The sequence below is a fragment of the Equus caballus genome, chromosome 23 (assembly GCF_041296265.1).
Source record: "Equus caballus isolate H_3958 breed thoroughbred chromosome 23, TB-T2T, whole genome shotgun sequence".
Lineage (NCBI taxonomy): Eukaryota > Metazoa > Chordata > Mammalia > Perissodactyla > Equidae > Equus > Equus caballus.
This window is the reverse complement of record NC_091706.1, coordinates 53041417-53064012: the sequence shown is the minus strand read 5'-3', so window position 1 is coordinate 53064012 and position 22596 is coordinate 53041417. Positions and strand designations below refer to the sequence as shown.

Sequence of the window (22596 nt, the reverse complement as noted above, 5' to 3'; positions counted from 1 at the left end):
CAAAATGTTCTGGTCAGGAAATGTTGAATTTTAGATAAAAACACTGTGAGTGACAGGTGCAATTTTAAAGTGGGTGTTATAAACTCTACATTTTGAAATTTCCTAACTAAACTTTTCTATGTGTATCATATAGGTTCTAATTCAGTATACCTGAAATACTAGCTCAACAGAAAATATCCTGGTTAGATACACAATTCACAAATGTCAGGGAATGTTGAAAGAGAGAATGAAAAAGTAGATCTTGTTTCCTCATCGATATGTGTTTTACTGGAAGGGACTACATGGCCATCTAATTAGTTAATTTACTGTTCGGAACACATTGCCCAGAAATTGGATAGTGTTTTCTGGCTCTTGGGTGATCTTAACAAATAAGATTATTCATTTATAAGAAAATACTCATTTTAATAGCCCTTAATTAAATACTATAAAACAAGTAAGACAAACTTTGTGAGGTTGTTTGATTGGCAAACTAGAATGGGAAAAGGTAGGGAAGCAGGTAAAAATTGACAAGTAAACTAAGTGTTTGCTATTGATTTCAAAAATCCCAATCTCACAAAGTAAGGCATTTTTCATGCTCCCCAGATAAACATACTATTATCAAAAGAATAAAAGCATTTAACCTCAATTGAGCCACTACATTTGGTCTGTGACATACACACATGCTCCTCCCACTTTCCAGAAGAAGAACCATTTGTACTTAATGGTAGAGACCCCAAAGCCACTCAATGTCCCATTGTTTATTTATAAGAAATAACAGGCTTCAATTTTCTGTCAATAGTGATCTTTTTTGCACCAAAATCATTTTTTATTATTCCTGTCCCCTGACAAATAGTAATTGGAAGACAAGAAAGGGATGGCTTATGGGGGACATGTTTTTAAAGTAAAATGACACTCATCTCCTTGCTTTCTGGACATTTCAAACTCTCTCTCTCTCTCCCCGTCTTCCCTCTTGCCTTCTCTCTCCCTCCTCAGTCTCTCTCTAGGTTCCCCTCTCCCCCATTCCTCTTTCCCATCAGGATAACATTAGCTTGAAAGCTGACAATTCAATCACATCTCAAGCAACAATTTACTCTGTTATTTAATAGGAGGAGGGAACTCCAGTTACCATAACAACTCACATCACATGGTAATTATGGAGTCTCTAAAATACAACAAACCATACTTTTCACAGTGTTTTCTAAGCAGAATGTGTAATAAGCACAGATACCACTTCTCTCAATTATTATTCAGAATTTTCATCTAAATGTTTCGTTTCACATGAATGCTAACACTACTCCATGTTCTTCATAAGAAATATGTTTTTAAAGGAAGAAGGAACTGAAAGAAAAAGGCAAATACACTCATATTTCAAATGATGGGCTATATCACGTGTCCTTTTGGGCATTGGAGAAAAAATTTAAAACAGGCACAAGAAAAGCAAAGTTAATTTATAAGGCAAAAAGAATCAAATTATGATCAGTGGAAAAAAAATAAAGAATGTAAAAACAACGATTTCATTCAGAGTAGTGTTGCCAGTAAGTCCAGATTAGGCTTCTCTGAAATAAAAGTGAAAAAAGAGCTCACTATCTAATGCTGAGTAGGAAACATGGTTGGGCAGCAGCAGCAGGATCAGGAAAATCTGCATGGGCCCCAAGATGGAGGAAATAATGAAGCAAGACTGCCATTCCCATCCAGGGACAAATCAGTATCCTCTAATTTAGGTGAGAGTGTCATGTCAGAGTTAGAAATGCCAAAGGATGACAAGACAGGCAGGAAATTTCAGGGAGGAAACTGTCGTTCACCTTCAGCTTCCTCGTCATCAGTAGCCAAGTTAGTCTCAGGGTGAGAAGTAGTAATTATTAATCAGAGCAGAAGAGGACAGTCATCTGAACTCGGAGAAGCCCTAGTGGATCTGAAATGACCCCTGGTGGGCCCCTGTTCAAAGGAGGAGAGAGAGAGAGGGCACTCCAGTTTTACAGAAATCTAAACAAAACAGCGATTACACGGAACTGCCTCCAGTGTCAGGTCAAATCGGAACCAGACTTAGATCTGTGAGTCTTCCAAAAGTAACAAAGGAGAGTTTTGCTTCAAGAAAAGTCAATGAAAAAAAATACGCAGTTTTCAAAAAGGAAGGGGATATAACACTTTCGAGAAGAATTCATCACAGATTACATTAAATAGCTAGTTCTCCATGACATTGCAAATTACTTGATTTAACTAACAGTTCTTGAGAAATATTGACCACTACATAAAGCAAAATACACTTCAAAATATGAAGAGCACAGCACTTAGACATTCAAAACAGTTCTTTTACCCAGGCATTCACCGGCTCACCCACCTAGAGTTGCAGGCATTCAGAAGGCCATAGAATATCCTGTAGGGATATATAATCTTTGACAGGGAGGGGAGGTTAAACCATATAAATGAATAATAATGCAAAACAGGACATAAAAGCTTGTTCAAATGACAATAATGTCATTTCTTAGTAAGACCTCAACAATTATTAGATTCACCATCGATTTAATAACAACATTTCCAGGAAAAGAAAACCATCTCACTAAATGCACACGTGAAGTATAGGATACATACAAGTTTCAAAAGGATTTAAGTCCTTAATTCAACAAACATTTATGAAGTGTCTACTATGTGCCAGGAATACCAGGCACTGGAGCTACCCATGACCAAAACAAACTCCCTGATTTTATGAAGTTTACACTTTAAAAAAGGATATAGACACTAATTGTTATATATGCTGTGCCACTCAAATCCCCCCTTCAGGATTAATAGGGACGGACAGATTAGATAGACAGATAGATGGATAGATAGACAGATATAAAGAAAGAACAGTCTCATATAGTAAATGAATTGAATTCATAGTTACAAACATTCCTAAAGAAAACTCCAAGCCCAAATGGTTTCACTGAAAAATTTTACCAAACATTTAAGGAATAATTATTTATGAGGATAGCATTACCCTGACAACATACCAGGCAAAGATATTGCAAGGAGACTACAGAACAATATCCCTCATGAGCATAAATGCAAATGCAAAAGTCCTCAACAAATCAAATTCAGCAATATATAAATAGGATAATACATTATGATCAAGTGGAGTTTATCCCAGGAATGCAGGTTTTGTTCACACTAGAAAATCGATCAAAATAATTCATCATATCATGAAACTAAAAAAGTATCATATGATCATCTCAATAGATGCAGAAAAAATTTTTCACAAAATTCAACATCCATTTGTGATAAAAACTCTTAGCAATTTAGGAATAAAAGGAAACGCTGTTAACCTGATAAACGATGTCTAAAAAAACTCTATACTAACATCATATTTAATGTTAAGAAGACTGTGCAATTCACTCCTATTCAACACTACATTGGAGGGCCCGTGACAGTGCAATCAGATAAGAAGAAGAAATGAAAGGCATATTGGTCAGAAAGAAAAAAGTTAAGACCATCTCTATTCACAGCCAACATTACAATGAAAAACAAAAAGAATCTACAAAAAAACTATAAGGATGTATAAGTGGGTTTAGTAAAGTCATAGAAAAGTGTCAATTATGTTTATATACTAGCAGTGAGCAGTCAGAAATTAAAACAAACAAAAAAAAGTCTAACTGCAGTAACATCAAAATACTTAGGAATATGCAATACTTATTAAATTTAACAAAATATGTGAAAGATTTGTAATAAGAAAACAACAAAACATTGACCTAAAATAATGGAATGATATATCTTGTGCGTGGATTGAAAGACTCAATATTATTAACATGTCAATTTTCTCCCCAATTATCTACAGACTCAATGCATTTCCAATCAAAATTACAACAGGCTTTTTGTGTTTTCTCAAAGCTTATTTAAAATATAGTTGGAAAAGCAAAGGGCCAAAGATAGACAAATTTAAAAATAAAACACAACAAAGTTGGACGACTCATATTACTTGATCTCAAGACTTATTATAAAGCAACAGTTATTAAGCTATGTGGTTTTGATGAAAGTATACACACACAGATCAAATGGGGCAAAACTGAGTACAGAAATAGACCCACACACATATGAACAAATGATTTTCAACAAAGATGCCTAGATGAAGAAAGAATGGTATATTCAACAAATATAACTCATACCTTATAAAAAATTAACTCCAATAGATCACAGGCTAAAATGTAAACCTTAAACCATAAAACTTCTACAAGAAAATATAGGAGATGGATTAAGTGATTAATGGATAACCTATATATGATATATCCATATAATGGAATATTATTCAGTCATAAAAAGGAAGGAAGTACTGATACATGTGACAATATATTATATAAACCTTGAAAACATTATACTAAGTGAAAAAAGTCAGACCAAAAAGACCACAGATTATATAATTTCACTTATATGAAATGTCCAAAAGAGGCAGATCTATGGAAACAGAAAGAGGATTCACAGTTGCTGGAGGATGGAGAGTGATGAAAATGGAGAATGACTGCTAATGGGAACAGAGCTTCCTTTCGGTGTGATGAAAATATTCTAAAATTGAATGTGGTGACACAATTCTGTAAATATACTAAAACCACTGAATTGCACACTTTAAATGCGTGAATTTTATGGTATATGAATTAGACCTCTTTTTCTAAATAAAGAAAAAAGAAAATACAGGGGGAAAAAAACAGAAAATCTTTGCAACTTTCAGTTAGACAAAAAGCAAGGATGATAAAAAGAAAAACTTGAAAAATTGGAATTCTTCAAAACTAAAAATCTGCTCTTCAAAAGACACTGGTTAGGAAATCAAAAGATAAGTTACAGATTAAGTAAAACATTTGCAAAGCACATTTTAATAAAGGATGTATATCCAGAATATATAAAGAACTTTCATCTGAAAATGAAAACCTGGTTAAAAAATGGGCAAAAGATGAGGACACTTTGTGGAAGAAAAGATATAAATGGCAAATTAATACATGAAAAGATGCTCAACATCAATAGTCATAGAGGAAACATAAATTAAAACCACAAAAGGGAAACCACTACCAACGTATTGAGAATGGCTACATTTTTAAAAACCGACCATTTGGAGCACTGGCAAGGAGGCAGAGCAACTGGAACTCCCTTATTTGGCTGGTGGGCATTCACAAGGAAACCAGTTTGGTAGTTTCTTATATTCACTTACTATACGACCCAGCAATCCCACTCCTAGGTACTTGTTTACTAAAAAGAAATGAAAACAGATGTCCACACCTACCCCTGGACGAGAATGTTTATAGCAGCTTTAGTCATAATCACCAAAAACTGGAAACAACCCCAAAGTCCATCAATTGGTGAGTTAATAAACAAATTGAAACTCTCATGACAGACTTTTTAAAAATAAAAGACAGAATAAAGTAGCAATAGGAACCAAAGCAGAGTTTGAAGAAGCACCAGCTGGAAAAGTACCAAGTGGACTGCAACAAAAGAAAGACTAGAAGCAAGAAGACCAGTCATGAAATACCAGAGTCTTCTTGGAACAATCCAAAGGTATTTTTCAAATGTCCCTGCTTAACCTGGGACAGCATAAGGTAGTTCAAGGGCCATGGGAGTGACCCTGCCTGGGATCAGCTTCCAGGCTCCTCTCCTTACCAGCTCTCTGATCTTGAGCACAATTAACACCACCAACCTCACAGTGTTAATGTGGAGATCAAATGAATTAATATATGAATAACAATCTTTAAAGCGCCTGAGCTGGTTATTAGCTATTATTATTGCAATTGTTATTTTTATTAACCAGCTTTAAAACTCTCATTATTTGTTGTCACATAGTTTGAGGAACCACATGGCTCATTCTCTCTCTCTGCTTTTTTTTTTAATGAATCATAGTAAGCAGAAGATGAATCCACGCTAAAATCCTACCATAGACTTGACAGAATTCTAGTATGTCTTTCAATTGACTTCTAAAATAATGATCTTATTTTCTCATCTCTTTGAAATTTTCTAGGCATTCTACAACACAAGCAACGAGTGTCTTAACCCAAGTATTTTCTCTGTTCATATCTAAGGCACACCTCGTAAGTTCTGATACCATGTGCTGAATTTATCAGATGTCTTCTGCTCTCCCCCACATTAATACTTTTTCTTGTTTCTCTTCTAATGGTGACTTTTAAAATCAGCTTTCCATTAATACATAACACTTGGTTACTCTTTAAACACCTAAGCGCACAGCTTAAAAACACGAAAAGGTACAAAATCTTTCCTTTCTCCACACCACCTACAAAGACGCTAGGGAAAACAAATCTAGAAATCACCTATGTTTTTCCCTCTTCAGTGAAATTAAACCTCACTTCTTCACAGAGAAAGACTGCTTTTCCCAGAACTTTCTTCCTTCCTTAGTTAAATGAAGACACTGTATTAGATGAAAAAGGTTCTGAACCAAATATTTACATAATTTCAACTCTAATTAAATATATGAAAAGAACATGGGTGGCATTGGATAAAGATGATTCTTTAAAACCAGCTATGCTAACTGGTGGTAACTGGTATGATATGAAATATAATTGAACCAAATTAGCGATATCAGATTTATAAATTACACATCAAAATAAGATTTACTACAAACTTATCATAGAAGTGCTAATTAAATTTTTTATAATTTGTATATTTTCCATTTATAATGTATCTAATGTCTAAATTACATAAAGTAAACCTCTTTGCTGTGATATTTTATTTTGTTACTCATTCATAGTTTTTATATACGTGAATGAGTAACTGTCATAAAATTTCAAAAAACAACAATAAAAATGCACATTTTCTAAGTCATTTGCAGCTTCCCTCTTGCCTCTGCTATTGCTATGATCTGCAATGATCAGATTTCATACAAATCATTTAATGGCATCATATAAACTTTATTTTAAAAGGGTGGCCTAAAGGAAAAGTAAAATAAACACTAAAACCAAAGGGTTTTTTTCCCAAACACTTTTCTTTACTGTTAATACTCAACATCCACAAAATATACACACTGGTGCCCTACACAGTCGCAAAGGATAAGAATTAAGAAATAGGCATTATTTAAATAAGTTGGAATTTATTCAAAACAACGGAAATTAAACATTGATGAAATTAACCAAATTCCTAGATACTAATTGTTAATAATTAGGCTAGGTGGCAGGGGAAGTACGCCATTTCTTAATACATCAAAATATTTCAGTATTTAGTTGGGTCGGCTATTTTGGTTGACTTTAAAAGCAACTTAAATTAATTATGATAAAGAGAAAAATTATTTTCAAACACACACTAAATTTCACAAACATAAAGTGACAGAGGAAAACCCCAAATCATACCAGCAAGAAGAACCTGTTAGAGAGTATGGGAAGACACCTACCTCATGCACTAGAGCAAGAAGAACCTGTTAGAGAGTATGGGAAGACACCTACCTCATGCACTAGAGCGAGTGAGGTCTGCTTGAAACTTCGCCCTCTACTGGCCATCAGTCGATTCAAGGGTTTGCCATCTTTACTCTGATACGTTGAAATATCATAACAAAATAACATACCACCTTTAAAAAAAAAGGAAACTTATAAAAACATTTCTTGTGTAAAAATTTCACTAATTAGATTCTCAGTAATCCACATTCAATCAATCTGGATAGAGAGATTTAGAGACGACAAGAGAATCTGCTAAGCAAATTATGATTTTTGACTGTTTATTGGTGTCTAAGAAAAGAAAAAACAGAACAGAGAACAAGTTACCATACTTAATCACTTATCTACAAGCCTTATTTGTTTGTAAATAAATGAACAAACTTAAAATCTGTGACATTTTAAATTTTGTGAACTGTTACTTCTAGAGATTGTATCAAGCTTTTTTAAAGAAATAAATTTCTATTAAAGACAAATGATTTGCACATATCTTTGTGAACTGATAACATGGGTTCCTTTAGTTTATGCCCACAAGTGAACAAGTTTTCCCTCATCCTTGCACTCACACACATTCACTCTCCCTCTTTCCCTCCCTCCTCCTCCTCTAACACTTCTCCTCCCAGTCCTTCCCCCTCTGGTCACACAGTACTGCAGTGTCACGTGTGTAATAAATCTAATGACCTTGTCTATGTGGGTCTGTTTCTGGACACTATCTATTCTGCCATTGGTCAGTTTGTCTATCTTTGCACTAATACCACACTGCCAATTATTGTGGCTTTATAACAGGTCTTGATACCTGGTAATGTATATCCTCCTTTGTTATTCTTCAAGATTACCCTGGCTATTTGGTCTTTTCCATTTCCACCAAATTTTAGAATCAGTTTGTCAATTTCCAAAAACCTACTGGGATATGGATTGAGATTGACTTGAATCTACATATCAATTTGAAGAGAACTGACATATTTACAACATGGAGTCTTCTAGTCCATAAACATTGTATATCACCCCATTTATTAGGATTACTTTAACTTTTCCCTACAGCATTTTGTAGCACCCAGTGTAAGGGTTTTACACACTTTTTGCTAAATTTATTCTGGATATTTGATTTTTTTGATGCTATTATAAATGGTACAGTTTTTAAATTTCATTTTTTATTTGTTATGGTATATACAAATATATAATTTACTTTTATATGTTGACCTTCATATGTATGCAGTAACCTTGCTAAATTTATTTATTAATCCTATTTAGTCTGTAGATTATTTTTAATTTTTCTATGTGTACAATCATGTCACCTGCAAATAATGACTATTCCTTCCTAATCCTTATTATTTTCTTTTTCTTAGCTTATTACACTACTTATGGCCTCCATTATGAGACCGAATAACAGTCATGATAACAAGCATCAGTTATCTTTTTCCCAGTTTCAAGGAGTAAAAGTTTCAATATTTCAGTGTTAAGTACAAAGACAGCATTGTAGATGTTCTTTATCAGAATAAAAGAAGTTCCCTCTATTTACAGTTTAATGAGAGTCTTTTTTGTATCAAGAGCTAAACTTTTCAAAGGCTTTTTCCAAATCTATTGAGATCATCTAAAGATTGTTCTGCCTTTTTCTATTAACGTAATGAATTACATTGATTTTCAAACATTAAATTAACCCCACTTAATTGTTATGTATTATCCTTTGTACATATTGCTGAATTCAATTTTCTAATATATTTTGGGGGGATTTTTACAATTACGTTCATGGAAGAGACTGGTTTGTAATATTGTCTTCTTGCACTTGGTATCAAGATCATGCTGATCTCATCAAGGGTGTTCCTTTTCTGCTATTCTCTATCAGAGTTTATGAAAGACCACTGTTATTTCTCCCCTAATTTTCTGGAAAAATACACTAAGGAAGCCATCTGCACCTAGGGTTTTCTTTGTGGGAAGGTTCTTACAAATTCAATTTCTTTAATAAATATCAAACTATTCATGTGGTCTATTCCTCTTTCTGTCAGTTTTACAAAGGTTTATATTTTAATGAATTTCTATATCTCATCCAAACTATAAAATTGGCTAAAAGGTCTTTATAATATTCTTGTATTATCTTTTTGAATGCTGTAGGGTCTGAAGTAGTGTCTCCTCTGTTGTTCCTGATATAGCTAATCTATATTTCTACATCTTATTGTCCAGATTTACAATGGCTTTATCAATTTTATTAAACATATTAAAAAATCAACTTTTTGCTTTGCTTTGTTTTTTAATTTTATGTTTCTATTGTATTTATTTTTATCTTTATTATTCTTTCCTTTATCTTTTCTTTAAGTTTAATTTACTGTTCTTTTCCAAGTTTCTTGAGATGCAAGCTTAAGTCATGATTGTTTTCCTTTCTTCTTCTCTAATACATGCATTGAAGGAATAAATTTCCCCCCAACACTGTTTTAGCTTTATCACACAAGTTGTGATGGCTTATTTTCATTATCCTTCAGTTCAAAATATTTTCTGATTTCCATTTTGATTTTTTTCTTTGGTCCATGGATTATTTATAAGTGTATTGTTCAATTCCAAGTCTACTGGAGACATTCTAGTTATCTTTTTGTTGTTTATTTTTAGCTTAATCCCATTGTCGCCAGAGGAAATTTGTTGAAGTTTATGGTCCATCATATAGTCCTTTTGCTAAGTGTTCCATGTACAGTTAAAAAGTATAAGAATTCTATCACTGTAAGGTACATTGTTCTATAAGTCATTTAGTCAAAATTTGTTCACAGTATTGTTCAGATATTTTGTAAACTTATTGATCTTTTTACCTGCTCGTTTGTCAAGCTATTGAAAAAGATGTTTTAAAGTTTCCCACTCTTATTGTGGGTTTATCTATTTCGTCTTTCAGTTCTGCTAATTTTTGTCATATATTTTGAAGCAATGCTATTTCATATACACTGATTAGAATCATGATATTTTCTAAATAGAGTGACTTCATCTCCATAAAATGTCCCCTCCATTTCTAGCTTCTTCATTTTTTATATGTCTAGTACTTTTTCATTGTATGCTAGACAGTATATGAAAGAACTACAGAAATTCTAAATGATGTTAAACTCTTCACCTCTGTTAGGCACATAGAGTTGAAGGACTGATCATCTCAATCAAATCATGGATTGAACTGAGTGATGCCTGATTATATTTTCAGTAAATCTCAGTCTACTTCTGTTTCAACCCTGTTCCTAGGGCATGCCTCCCCCAAGATTTTCAACTAACAGTTGAATTGGTCTTTGACTCTCAATATGGAAAGATTATGGGAGATTCACATCTGTTCTTAGAGGTTCTCAGCTTACCTCTTTAACTCTCCCATCCCATAAGCTTCAAAGTTTGGAAAATGTCTTGAGGGAGACACAGGCTGTGTGTTTGAGGTCCCTTAAGTCCACAGTTTTGTCACTCAGCCACCATAAGAATATCAAGATCTCTATTGGTTTCTCTGCTTCCTGCAATTGCTAAGGTCAAGCTTGAATTTCAGCCTCCGGCTGAGGCCAGAACTAGTACACGTACCAAGGTAAAAAGAGCTGTAGTGCACCGAGGTAAAAAGAGCTGTAGATCTTCAGTGTCAATTCTAGACTCACGTGCTTTGTTTTCAGGCCCATTCTCCTGGCCACTCTTTGTTTCCTAAGCACCACAAGAATGAAGACTTTACTTTGCCTTTCAGAAGAATCAGCCTAGTTCTTTAACTTTTAGTGCAAACTCAAAATTCAGCAAATTTCTTATGAGGGAAATCTCCAACTTGTCACCCATATTAGTCAGAGTCTTCAGAGAAACAGAACGAATAGGATATATATAGAAATATATACGAGAAGATTTATTATGGGAATTGGCTTACAAGATTAGCAAGGCTGAGAAGTCCCACGATCTGCTGTCTGCAAGCTGGAGAACCAGGAAAGCCAGTGGTATAATTCAGCCTAAGTCCGAAAGCCTGAGAACCGGGAGTGCTAATGTCCAAGGGCAGGAAAAGATGGATATCCCAGCTCAAGCAAAGAGAACAAATTCATCCTTCCTCTGCCTTTTGTTCTATTCAGGCCCTCCAAGTATTAGATGTTGCCCACTCACACTGGGGAGGGCGATCTTTACTCAGTCTACTGATTGAAATGCTAACCTGTTCTGGAGAAATACTCACAGACACACCCAGAAATAGTGTTTTACTAGCTATCTGTGCATCGTTTAGCCTAATCATGTTGACATATAAAATTAACCATCACATCACCCTAGTTCCACAGAACTACTAAAAGCTCCACAGGTTTCTCTATTCTCCAACAGGCCTCTTCCTGAGCCAAGCCCCAATCCTAGCCCACAACCAGAATCTGTGAATATCCCCCAAGGGACAGGGAGAGCAGAGGACGGGAAAGAGTTCTAAAATGTTCTCCCTATCCTGGAATTTTAGTCCATTTTTTCATCTTTGCTTCTATAGTTCTCTGATGCCTTTAAAATGTGATTTCTTTTTGCCATTTATCCAGGTGTGTCTAGATGTTAGCAGCAGCAGCAGCAGCAGCAATGTCCTGCCATGACCTATTACATCCTATTTGGAAGTTGAAATTAATCTATTACATTAAAAACCTGTACCTTGATACTATGTACTATGCTCACCTGCAAGGCCAGGTTTCAATCCTGGTTGCTTGTTCATTTCATACATTTTCAAAATAAAATTGGGGATTCCTGCTACAGTCTTTCCTTGGTCGGAGCGGACACCTGCTTTTAATGCAGAGTGATATATCCCACGGGGCATATTCACCATTTCTTGCTTCACAAGTGATGTAAAAAATTCCTCCAAAGCTGAAGGAGATAAAAGGAGATCAAAAGTAGAGTAAATATGGTATCCCGGAATAGAAACATTTATTCTTAACTCATACATATATAACAACTCAGCTACACTTCAGGGCAAACTTCACAAAAAGACTAAAAAGAGAACTCTTGATTCCCATCCCTTTCTTACTCTTCCCCAAGTCAGAACATGGCACCCAGTTATTCAAGCTGAAAAACTTATAGTCATTCCTAATTCTCTTTCTAACACTTCGTATATATAATCTATTAGCAAGTCCTTCTAGATCTACTTTCAAAAATATATTCCCAAATCTATTCATCTCTCTCCCTTTTCACTGCTTCTTGTCCAGTCATTATCTTCTCTCTTCTTCATCTGGGTGAATTTCAAAACTAGTTTCTTGGCTTCTTTTCCTCATGACCACCCCTGCAAACCATCCTCTACCCAGAAGCCAGAATTGTATGTCATTCCCCTCTCTAACATCTTCCAATGGTTTTTCGCTGTACATAGAATAACATTAAAGCTTCTCACAATGACATATAGCCCCTGATTCTGCCCCTAACTTCATCTCTACCACCCGCCCTCCTTGCTAGCCACGTTAAAGACATACTTCCATATGGCCTTTTTTCCATTCCTCAATAATACAAAGTTCACATCTAAGTCAGGGGCTACTGCACTTGCTATTCATTCCACCTGGAACACACTACTCCCAGATTTCCACGTGACTGGCTCCTTCTTGTCACTTAGGTGTTTTTAGAGAGGCCTTTTACAACTATCCATCATTCCATGGCAATATCAGTACAATTATTTTAAAACAGGATAATAGTTCAATATTTCTTTGCTTGTGTTCCTTCTGACGAAGCCCAAGGTCTCTTCTGCTTGACATTTTTCCTTATTATAAGGTAACACGGAAATGTGGGATCAGAAGACAATAGGGTACCCAAACAAAATACTTGATAAGACTATAGGTTTATATTCAGGTGTTATTTTCCTAAGGACCACTAGAGGTTGCCCAATGCAGAAACAAAAACAATAAAAACATTAAAGCTAAACAAATCGTATGGAATACAAAAAAGGAAACCACTGCATGTTCCTCTTATTATAGGAACAAAAAGCAAGGATCCACCTAACTACACTGGAATTTCATTCTGAATATATCTAAGTCTCTTTTAAATGACTACGATTAAATTAAAGGCAGCAAGTACTCACTGGAGCATCTATTACATGGCCAGTTCTGTCATTCCTATATACATGCAACAAAGCTTCTCCATTCAAAGCCGTGAGAACACCTGTGTGCAATGTTTTCCATTTACCCCTCCGGATCCCCCCTCTACCTTCTTAACCCTGCTCTGTGCCCTGGAAGAATAACCTTTAACAATGACATCAACCGGCTCTCTTGTCCTCTGGCTTCTAGTTTGCTTCATCTGATGGGAGATGTGGACAGGAGATCAGAGGGTGGAAACAGTGAGGTCAGTGCACATATTCCCCAGATAACCTCCTGCAGGATTGCTACAGGTTGCCTGCATCCCTCTTCTGAAGGCTCTGGCTCCCCTTAGGCATCCCTGTTTATGACACACATGCTTTCTCTTATTTTCCTAACCCTATCTCCCCTTACCTGTTCAGGCTGAGGAACATTAACCACTGTGGGATGATTCCCTCTTGCTTGTGAATGTCCTTAACTTTGACAACACAACTGTAAATAGTGCCTTTATCAAACTCTCAATTACTCCACCTGAATGTGCCTTTCTTGTCAAGACCCTGATCAATATATCATCTAAATGAAAGAGATGAGCAACATCCAATTGCAGGCCATATACCCCAATTCCCGCCCCCCCCCCCACCCCCACACCCCTCCCGCCCCGCACACACACGCGCATGTGTGACTGCTTCAAGGTGAGTATGGGTACAGACTTTTCAGAATGTAGCTAAGAGTCATCTGTTTGTGTGGATAGAGAGCTATGGTGAGAGAAGGTAATTTCATGCTTTCTCAGAAGGGATTCTATTCTGGCAAAAGCTGATACATGTCAAGAGGGAAGTACACATCTGCACGTAGACTAACAAGAATAGCAATTTGTCTACTTGTCAAGCTCTTCAGAGAACTAAGGATTCTCAAATAACTCAAGCCCTGAGAACAGTTTAAATGAGGGTAAGATACCATGAGTACAACTGATATATAAAACACCATCTTCCCCCAGCCACTGAGCTAGCAACTAGGATTTTTTTCCATTGCCTTTGAGCCTTGCCCTTTTCTCTTCCTTCCAGATGACCAGGTGAGAATTTGAAAGAGCTGAAAATTTATAGGACACAGAGTGTTAGATATAAATTTTTTCAACAACCCAAAAGTCCTTCAACAGGTGAGTGGATAAACAAATTGTGGTACATCCTACAGTGGAATACTACTCAGCAATAAAAAAAAAAAACAACAAATAATTGATACAGGGAACTATTTGGATGGATCTCAAAGACATTATGCTGAGTGAAAAAAGGCTAATCCCGAAAGTTTACATACTGTATGAAAAAATGGTGAAATCCAATAGGTCTATAGTTTAGTTAACAGTATTGTACCAATGTGAATTTCCTGGTTTGAATAATGAACTAAGGTTACATGAGATATTATCAATGGGAGCAGCTGGGTAAAAAGTACACAGGAACCCTCTAAACTGTTTTTGCAACTTCATGTAAGTCTAAAATTATTTCAAAATTTAAAAAAAAAAAATCAATACTAGTAACATCTCTATTTAAAATAATGTAAATTACTGAACTTACTTTGCAGCTGCTTTTGTGTTGACTTGAAATGAATTAAGAGGAGAAAAGGGCCAGGATTCACTTATATTCATTGCAATCTGGGGTTTTGCCTGCAGCATCTAGAGACCTAGTATATATCATCCATCCTGTACCTTTCAGGATATATATTCCAAAAGTTGGTGCCTTTTTCCTGGTCTGTTTTGAGTTCACCAATAATTGCAGGAAAAGCGAGGCACAGAAAAATGAAGACCTCTGCCCACGGTGACACAGTTTCCCAGACACAGAGAGCATCCAGACCACCCACCTGACGCTAATTATTGAATTTTCTAGAACAGACAGCTATTGATTTCAAATCCTGCCTCCACCCCTCACCCCCCTCCCTTCTTTCTCAGGGAAAGGTGCTAGTAACCATCAAGGACAAACAATGGAGAAAATCCAGGGAATGGCCACCACATCACTACACGCACTGGGAGGACAAAAACAACAGCAAACCTATATCCTCCCTCCTTTCTCCTTCTAATAGCACAAGACTGGGGTGAGGGATCCATGCAAGAAGGAACAACACCATTAAAAAAGCCCAGGAGGACTTTTAACTCTAGGGCTATTTTAGGACACAGGAGGAACTTTGAATAACTAAAGGCTTTTCCCTTCCTTGGACTCACTGTAACTGCAGGGGAGGCCCTGGACTCTGAAGACCTTGAGGTAGGAAGTGGGAAGGACAGAAGAAAGGAACAGAGAACAAGTTTTCAAGGCTTGTTCTGGACATCAGGAGAAATGAAAAGGTGAACTCTTTGTCTAAAACATGCTATTTAGTGTTCTCTAATGAAAAGAGGCAGGGATCTGTGACAGGAGCTTTGTCTAGAACTAAATAGCATACATTTGGCTGAATTTCTCAGGAATTTCCCTGGGGGAAGAAGCCAAGAAAAAAAGCTTCCAACATTACAGGCTAGTGAGGTTGTGATTGAGATGATAAGATGACATTTCTTGTGTTTACAGAATTTAATTTTTTACATCCACAAACATTCAAGGTAGATCTGGGACATAACAAGGTAATAGATGCATGCTGGGCAAAATGTTGGCTAATACTGAAAAGCTACTTAATCACAATCAATCACCTGGGGAAATTTTTTAATAGTTGGAAAATGAAATTTACAATAAAATAATGTAAATTCCCAATCATAGTCCACAATCAAACAAATTTCTCAGATGGGACCACCCACCGTCTCTTGGGTAGGGCATAAAATAAGAGAGGCAAGTGAGTATTTCTAAATACAACACCCATATAGAATGACTACCACACATAAGCACTAGAATAATTTTAAAATGTCAGGGTCCTATAAGCTTTACACCAAAACTGAGTAATCATAAAATTTGATCATTTTTTTTAAAAGCATTAATTGATACCTCTTAAATATTGGTACTATCTTTGGAGTAACTCTATAGAAAGAATAAGTGTACCATGAAGAAACTACCCAGTAAATCTCTGAAGAGTCTAATGATCTTCTCACTTAGCTTATAGAATGAAGAACCACAATTTGAACCAGTGCCTTGAAGTCCCACTGCAAATTTGTCTTGCAGAATAAATTTAGCTTTTGAAATGAATTTTAATTTTTCAGTGAAAATGGTTGTTTAAACTAGTCTTCCAGTTCAATTTTATTTGAGTCCAACATTGTGTTTTGAACACCATACTACCTCAAGTGGTCCCTATAGCAATAGATGGGTGTGTTTTGCATTTCAGATAGAAAGTAAGTACTTATGATTAAAGTAAGCTATAATATGTACACATCACAAAAGGACACAATTAAGCAGACAGGTAAAATCACTGGAAAGTGCCAGCTTCCCTGCCACTAAATAGGAGTCACCTGGTAAAACCAAAGGAGCAGTGAGTGACAACAGTTGGAGATAGCAGAAGCCAGGAACTGAAAGATCCACCTCCTTTTCGTCACCATCATCATCTTCATCTTCATCTAGCTCATCAGGAACAGGGATTTCTGGTCTTACCTGAAACGAAAGAGAAGGTGATACTAAAACACTATGTAAAATCTTTTCTTTGTCCTTTTTACGTCAAGATTTAAAAACTGAGTTAGACTCATTGCTCCATAATGTCAAAAGACCATTAAAAATTAATTTTAAAAAACTTATCCATTTTCAGAATGACTAAATGGTAAACTCTAATCATCTTATTAGATACCATCTGAGATCCCTGTAAAGAACTAATGGTAATATAGTAAAAAAAAAAAAAAAAAAAAGTCACTATAAGCCAGCATAAGCAATGATTATTATAGAAAACTAATAAAATTTTACACCATCTAACAACAAAATGCAAACACTGACACATTCAATATATTGAATTCCTATGGTTTATAATTAAATATTTGCCTTGTCTGAATAAATTTTTTTTTAATTTGTGATTCCAGCCATATCTCTATGACAAAGATTAAAATATTCCAGAATATAAAGTAGAGATCAGAAAAGGCCAGAATGCTTTAGTTGACCTTTTTTTAGACTTGAGCAGTTTGTTGCTATAAAATACAAAAACACTGAAATCTGTAATTGGTAGCTATACTTTATTATGTCTTATTTGCAATTTGAAGACTTTGCGGTTGCTCTATGATTAGTTAGGTTTGTTTAAACCAAAAATAAAAAATGTAAAAAGATTACCGCTATTGTAGTTTCCACAAGATACAACTGTCAAGCAATTAATTAAATTTTTAATACTTTCAATGACACACCATCATAATGCCCACATGGAGATAATTAAGCATTAGAGGAGGAAAGCAAAATAGAAAAAAGTGGTTGCTATAACCATAAAGTGCCAGAACCCAGTCATTACCATTAGCCTGTCTCCTGGAGTTATTTTTAGAAATAATTAACAATTCCTGCAGACTGCCTTCTTCATAGGTCCCCAAAGCACTGTTCCATTTAGGAGCTGCACTGAGTCAGGATTCTTGCAGGGGCGTAAGAGAAAACAGAGAGGAAACCCTTCTCTTAAGTCTAATAACCTTAACTCCAATGAAGCCTTTCAACCATAACTAGTGTTCTCTTCACTAGTGGAAGAGTTAAAGCAACCTGACCACTCGAGCACTGTGCAAGACAAGACTTAATTCTGATTCAATATTGAGCACCTAATTCTCAGAGGACTGAGCCAGCCATAATTACAGAGATAACAATAACGCCTGCTCCACACAGGGCATGACGGCATTTGTTGACATCAGTGCATACCAAAGAAACCCTGGCATGTTTGCAAACCTTTTGGTTCTGATAAGTGGGCTTTTCCAAGTGTCTCTGGTATGTGTACATGCTTGAAATTTGCCAGGTTTAGTATCATCAAGAGTTATCTTAGAGATTCTAACCAGTCCTAGTTGTCTAAAAAGTTCCCCAAAAGGAGCTGGTTCTGGGTCTGCGTCTTGCTTCCTGACTTTTTACACATCATAGTACAAATAGAAAATGATATTTGAACAGCATATTGGGGGAAACAGACAAGCATGTTTACAGCTGGAGACTACATCAGTAATGCGAGTCACCACAGCAGGGCATCAAAGCACTGGAAAGCTCTGACATGCATCATACTCACAAGCGACAAGAGACTTGGGGAGGTAGAAGGCAGAGGTAAACACTTAAGCCGATATGAAAACTCAGAGGGATGATGAGGATGTGGAGAAATCAGAACCTTCATACACTGCTGGTGCGAACGTAAAACAGTACAGCTCCTTTGGAAAACAGTTTGGCAGTTTCTCAAAAAGTTAAACACAGAGTTACCATATGACCCAGCAACTGCACTCGTAGGTATATAACCAAGAGTAATGAAAATATATGATCACACAAAAACTTGCATACGAATGTTCATGAATGTGAATGCATTATTCATAATAGCCAAAAAATGGAAGCAACTCAAATGTCCATTAACTAATGAAAGCAAAAACAAAATGTGGCATATCTATGCAATGGAATATTATTCAGTCATTAAAAGGAATGAAGCACAGATACATGCTACACATGAATGAACCTTTACAATATTATGCTAAGTGAAGGAAGCCAGTCACAAAGACCACATACTATATGATTTCATTATAGGAAAGGTCCAGACAGGCAAATTGATAGAGACAGAAAGTAGATTAAATTGGTGGCTTAGGGCTGAGGGAGGAGAAAGGGGTAATGGAGACTGCTAATAAAATGTTCTAAAATTAAACTGTGGTTGCTCTCTGACCAGCTGCACAATTCTATGAATATGCTAAAACCACTGAATTGTGCACTTTAAATAGGTGAGTTATATGGAAATGAGAATTATATCTCAATTTTAAAAAGAAAGGAAGAGGGGCCGGCCCAGTGGCGCAGCAGCTAAGTGCGCACGTTCTGCTTTGGCGGCCAGGGTTCTCAGGTTCGGATCCTGGGTGCGGACATTGCACCGCATGGCAAGCCATGCTGTGGCAGGCATCCCACATACAAAGTAGAGGAAGATGGTCACAGATGTTAACTCAGGGCCAGTCTTCCTCAGCAAAAAGAGGAGGATTGGCAGCAGATGTTAGCTCAGGGCTAATCTTCCTCAAAAAAAAAAAAGAAAGAAAGAAAGGAAGAGGAGGGAGGAAGGAAGGAAAGCTATAAAAAGAGGAGAAGAGGAGGGCCAAGCAGCATAAGAAGTGGAAATGGAAGCTGCCACCATCTTCAGAGGGACCTTAAACTGGTATATGAACTATGCCAAATGACCAAATCTTCCACTTCCAGAATTATTTAGCATAAAAGAGATATAATAATTTTTGCACTTATTTGATCCTATCCAGTCTTTCTGCCCAGTCAACATAAATTACTTAAAATGAGTCACAGCATCCAGGCCATCAATATTTCTGAGAGCCACTAGAGAAAGACCTACTATGTTGGAGATAAAAAAAATTGATCCACTCGTCCATCTTAAGTTGTCTAATTTCACATTCATATAACTGGACACCTATTTTAATTTATCTGCTATGTCGTAAACAGCATATGTCTGCATCTTAAAAATGCATGTATGTTAATAAAAAGACTACAGAGATACTGTAATTTAAGTACAGATGATACACTCTGCCTACTTATAATGGTATCTTCCAATTTTATAATGGTATCCTTCAATTTTGTTTCTTCAAAGGTGAGTTGATTCTCCTGAACAAATTAGCCCTTATTGTTAGAACTTGGATCCAGTACACTTCTCTCCTCTTCTGCTCCCTCTCAGAGAAGCATTTGTTCCAGCTGCCCTATGCTAGCCCCAGTCTTTTCCCTTTGTGTGTAACAAGTAAGATCAAGGTGAGAACAACTAAGGAAAATCAAGACAAGTCATATGAAAGAATACTTGCTAAAGTTATAAAATTTTGGCAATTTTATTACATTAGCTGTTAAAACACCCAGGAAAACTGCATATATATTTAAAACACACACACACACACACACACATACACACACAACAACTAAGCCCGTCCAATTACAGATAAGCTTTGTTGAAGAAACTTAAACAGAGAGCCAAATATAAAATGATAAATTCCTTTTAAAATCTGCTTCAAATTGAACATTGGAAAGCTTATCCTACAAAATACCTCACTATGGGTTCTGAGCCAGATAACCTTTCAACCACCTTTCTATGTATGTAACCTATGAAAATCCAGGATTTTGTGCATAAACAGAGGATTTTATTTGGAACACGTCAAGTATCTGCATAAATTCATTTAAAAAGAGAAACAGCTTCTGATGAATGCAGTGACATTCACTCAAATCAAAGCCAAACAGGTTACAACATATTAATACCGACCCAGGATGCATAACGAGTTCTTTTATACTACTCACTTCTAAAATTAACTCCAGAAATCAACAACACAATCTATCTTAAGATCTCTATAATAAAAAGTTTAATTTTTAAACAGCTAAATATTTTTTAATGAACCCGAGTCAGAGAGAAGAGTCAATCTTCTACCTAAATGTTTATCTATTACTAATTGTTTTACCAGAAAAACAATTCTCCATAGTTTTTCTGGTTTTGTTTGTTTTGGTTTGGGTTTTTTTTTATTTTTGGCACTAAAGAAGGCAAGGGAGAAGGATAAATAGCTAAAAAGAAGAGAAGAAATACAAACTAAAAGGGAAAAATCATTTATGTGTATTTTTTTTTTTTTTTTTGGAGGAGGAGATTTGCCCTGAGCTAACTTCTGCTGCCAATCCTCCTCTTTTTGCTGAGGAAGATTGGTCCTGGGCTAACATCCATGCTCATCTTCCTCTATATTTATACGTGGGATTCCTGCCACAGCATGGCTTGATGAGCCCTGCCTAGGTCCATGCCCGGGATCCAAACCAGCGAACCCCAGGCCGCCAAAGCAGAGTGTGCAAAGTTAACTGCTGGCCCCCATTCACCTCTATTTTTTAACATTAATCAATAGGTCCTCAGTGAAGCCCCTCAAATTTTTGAATCAAACTTTTGATTTGCGTGTTTCAAGTAATTTGCAATGATATTTTTACAAACCAACAAAACAATGTAATCATTCAACATTCTCCACCTCATAAAACAGCGCCTACCCCTTAGTATATGTCCAATAAGTAATTATAAAATCAACACAAGTGTGAAGTATCTATCACTTCCATTCCCACAGAACTTCCTAATAACAAACCAATGGCAAGACAGATGAGTTAATGAATTTGCTATTGAAATCCCTAATTTTCGCGGTGTCTCATTCAACACTACTTACTACCCATTGACATTTTCCATCTTATCTGAGATGTACTGTTTCAGTCAACCCTACTCTTCCTTCTGACGTCTGCCACTCATCTTACTCCTTTTGTTCTCCCATCCTGTTAGCTTTCGATGAGTTTCACAGTTTAAATTGACGTTCATCGATCAACAAGAAATCTTTTAGCAAATTTAAAGAAAAGTAGTACTTAACAAAAGTAGCTGAATTATAATCCACAAAAGTAGCCATGTTGATAAGGGTGCATTATACCTTTTTTAAAAAAATTTCTGCTTGAAAGTCACAAAGTGCTAATTTAAAAGATTATTTCACAAGTTTCCACAAGCGGAAAGAGAGAATGTGGACGAACTTTCACTGGAAAGGTGTACAGGTAACCTTCAGTTTTGAGTAAACCAAACTGCCCTGGTGCAGAGTGAGTAACCTCTGACAACAAAGAAGAATCTTAGTTTGACATTATGGAAGTCCCTACCTAGCAGAGACTTTCGAAACAATTGAAAATATGCTCTTTTTGAGGAAGATTAGCCCTGAGCTAACATCTGCCACCAATCCTCCTCTTTTCACTGAGGAAGACTGGCCTGAGCTAGCTAACATGTGTGCTCATCTTCCTCTATTTTTTTATATGTGGGATGCCTGCTACAGCATGGCTTGAGAAGCAGTGCATATGTCCCCACCTGGGATCCGAACTGGCAAACCCCAGGCTGCTGAAGCGGAAGGTACAAACTTAACCGCTGCGCCACTGGGTCGGCCCCGAAAATATGCTTTTATAGTAAATGAACCTCAGTTGCACATCACTACCATTGTCTACAAAACAGAAGTGCGGAGCTGACTCGGTTGTAACTTTAGCCTTTGGCGACTTGTTTGGGATACGAACAAATTGATCACTTTCTGGACTTGCAGTCCTTAGGTATTCAAACAGCCAAACCGAAAATCAGTAATCAATCAAAAGAAGAACGCAGTCTCAGTCTCAGAAGCAATGACTCTCCATGAGGTGGCAGGTCCTCTATAT

The 22596-nt window shown here is 36.2% G+C and overlaps 1 protein-coding gene across 10 annotated transcripts in view; it reads right to left on the bottom strand.

The window, feature by feature from the left end:
• The window catches only part of FOCAD (focadhesin), a 269889-nt gene that overhangs the window by 77792 nt on the left and 169501 nt on the right, over positions 1 to 22596 (bottom strand). For all 10 annotated transcript variants that reach the window (XR_011431488.1, XR_011431487.1, XM_023627427.2 and 7 more), the window contains 3 exons: positions 16755 to 16893; positions 11976 to 12161; positions 7380 to 7501 (listed from right to left, as the gene is read on the bottom strand). Coding sequence is in view for 8 of the 10 variants with exons in the window: in XM_023627427.2 (XP_023483195.1) it covers positions 7380 to 7501; positions 11976 to 12161; positions 16755 to 16893 (447 nt within the window). In the remaining 2 variants the exon portion in view is untranslated. The remainder of the gene's footprint in view (positions 1 to 7379; positions 7502 to 11975; positions 12162 to 16754; positions 16894 to 22596) is intronic.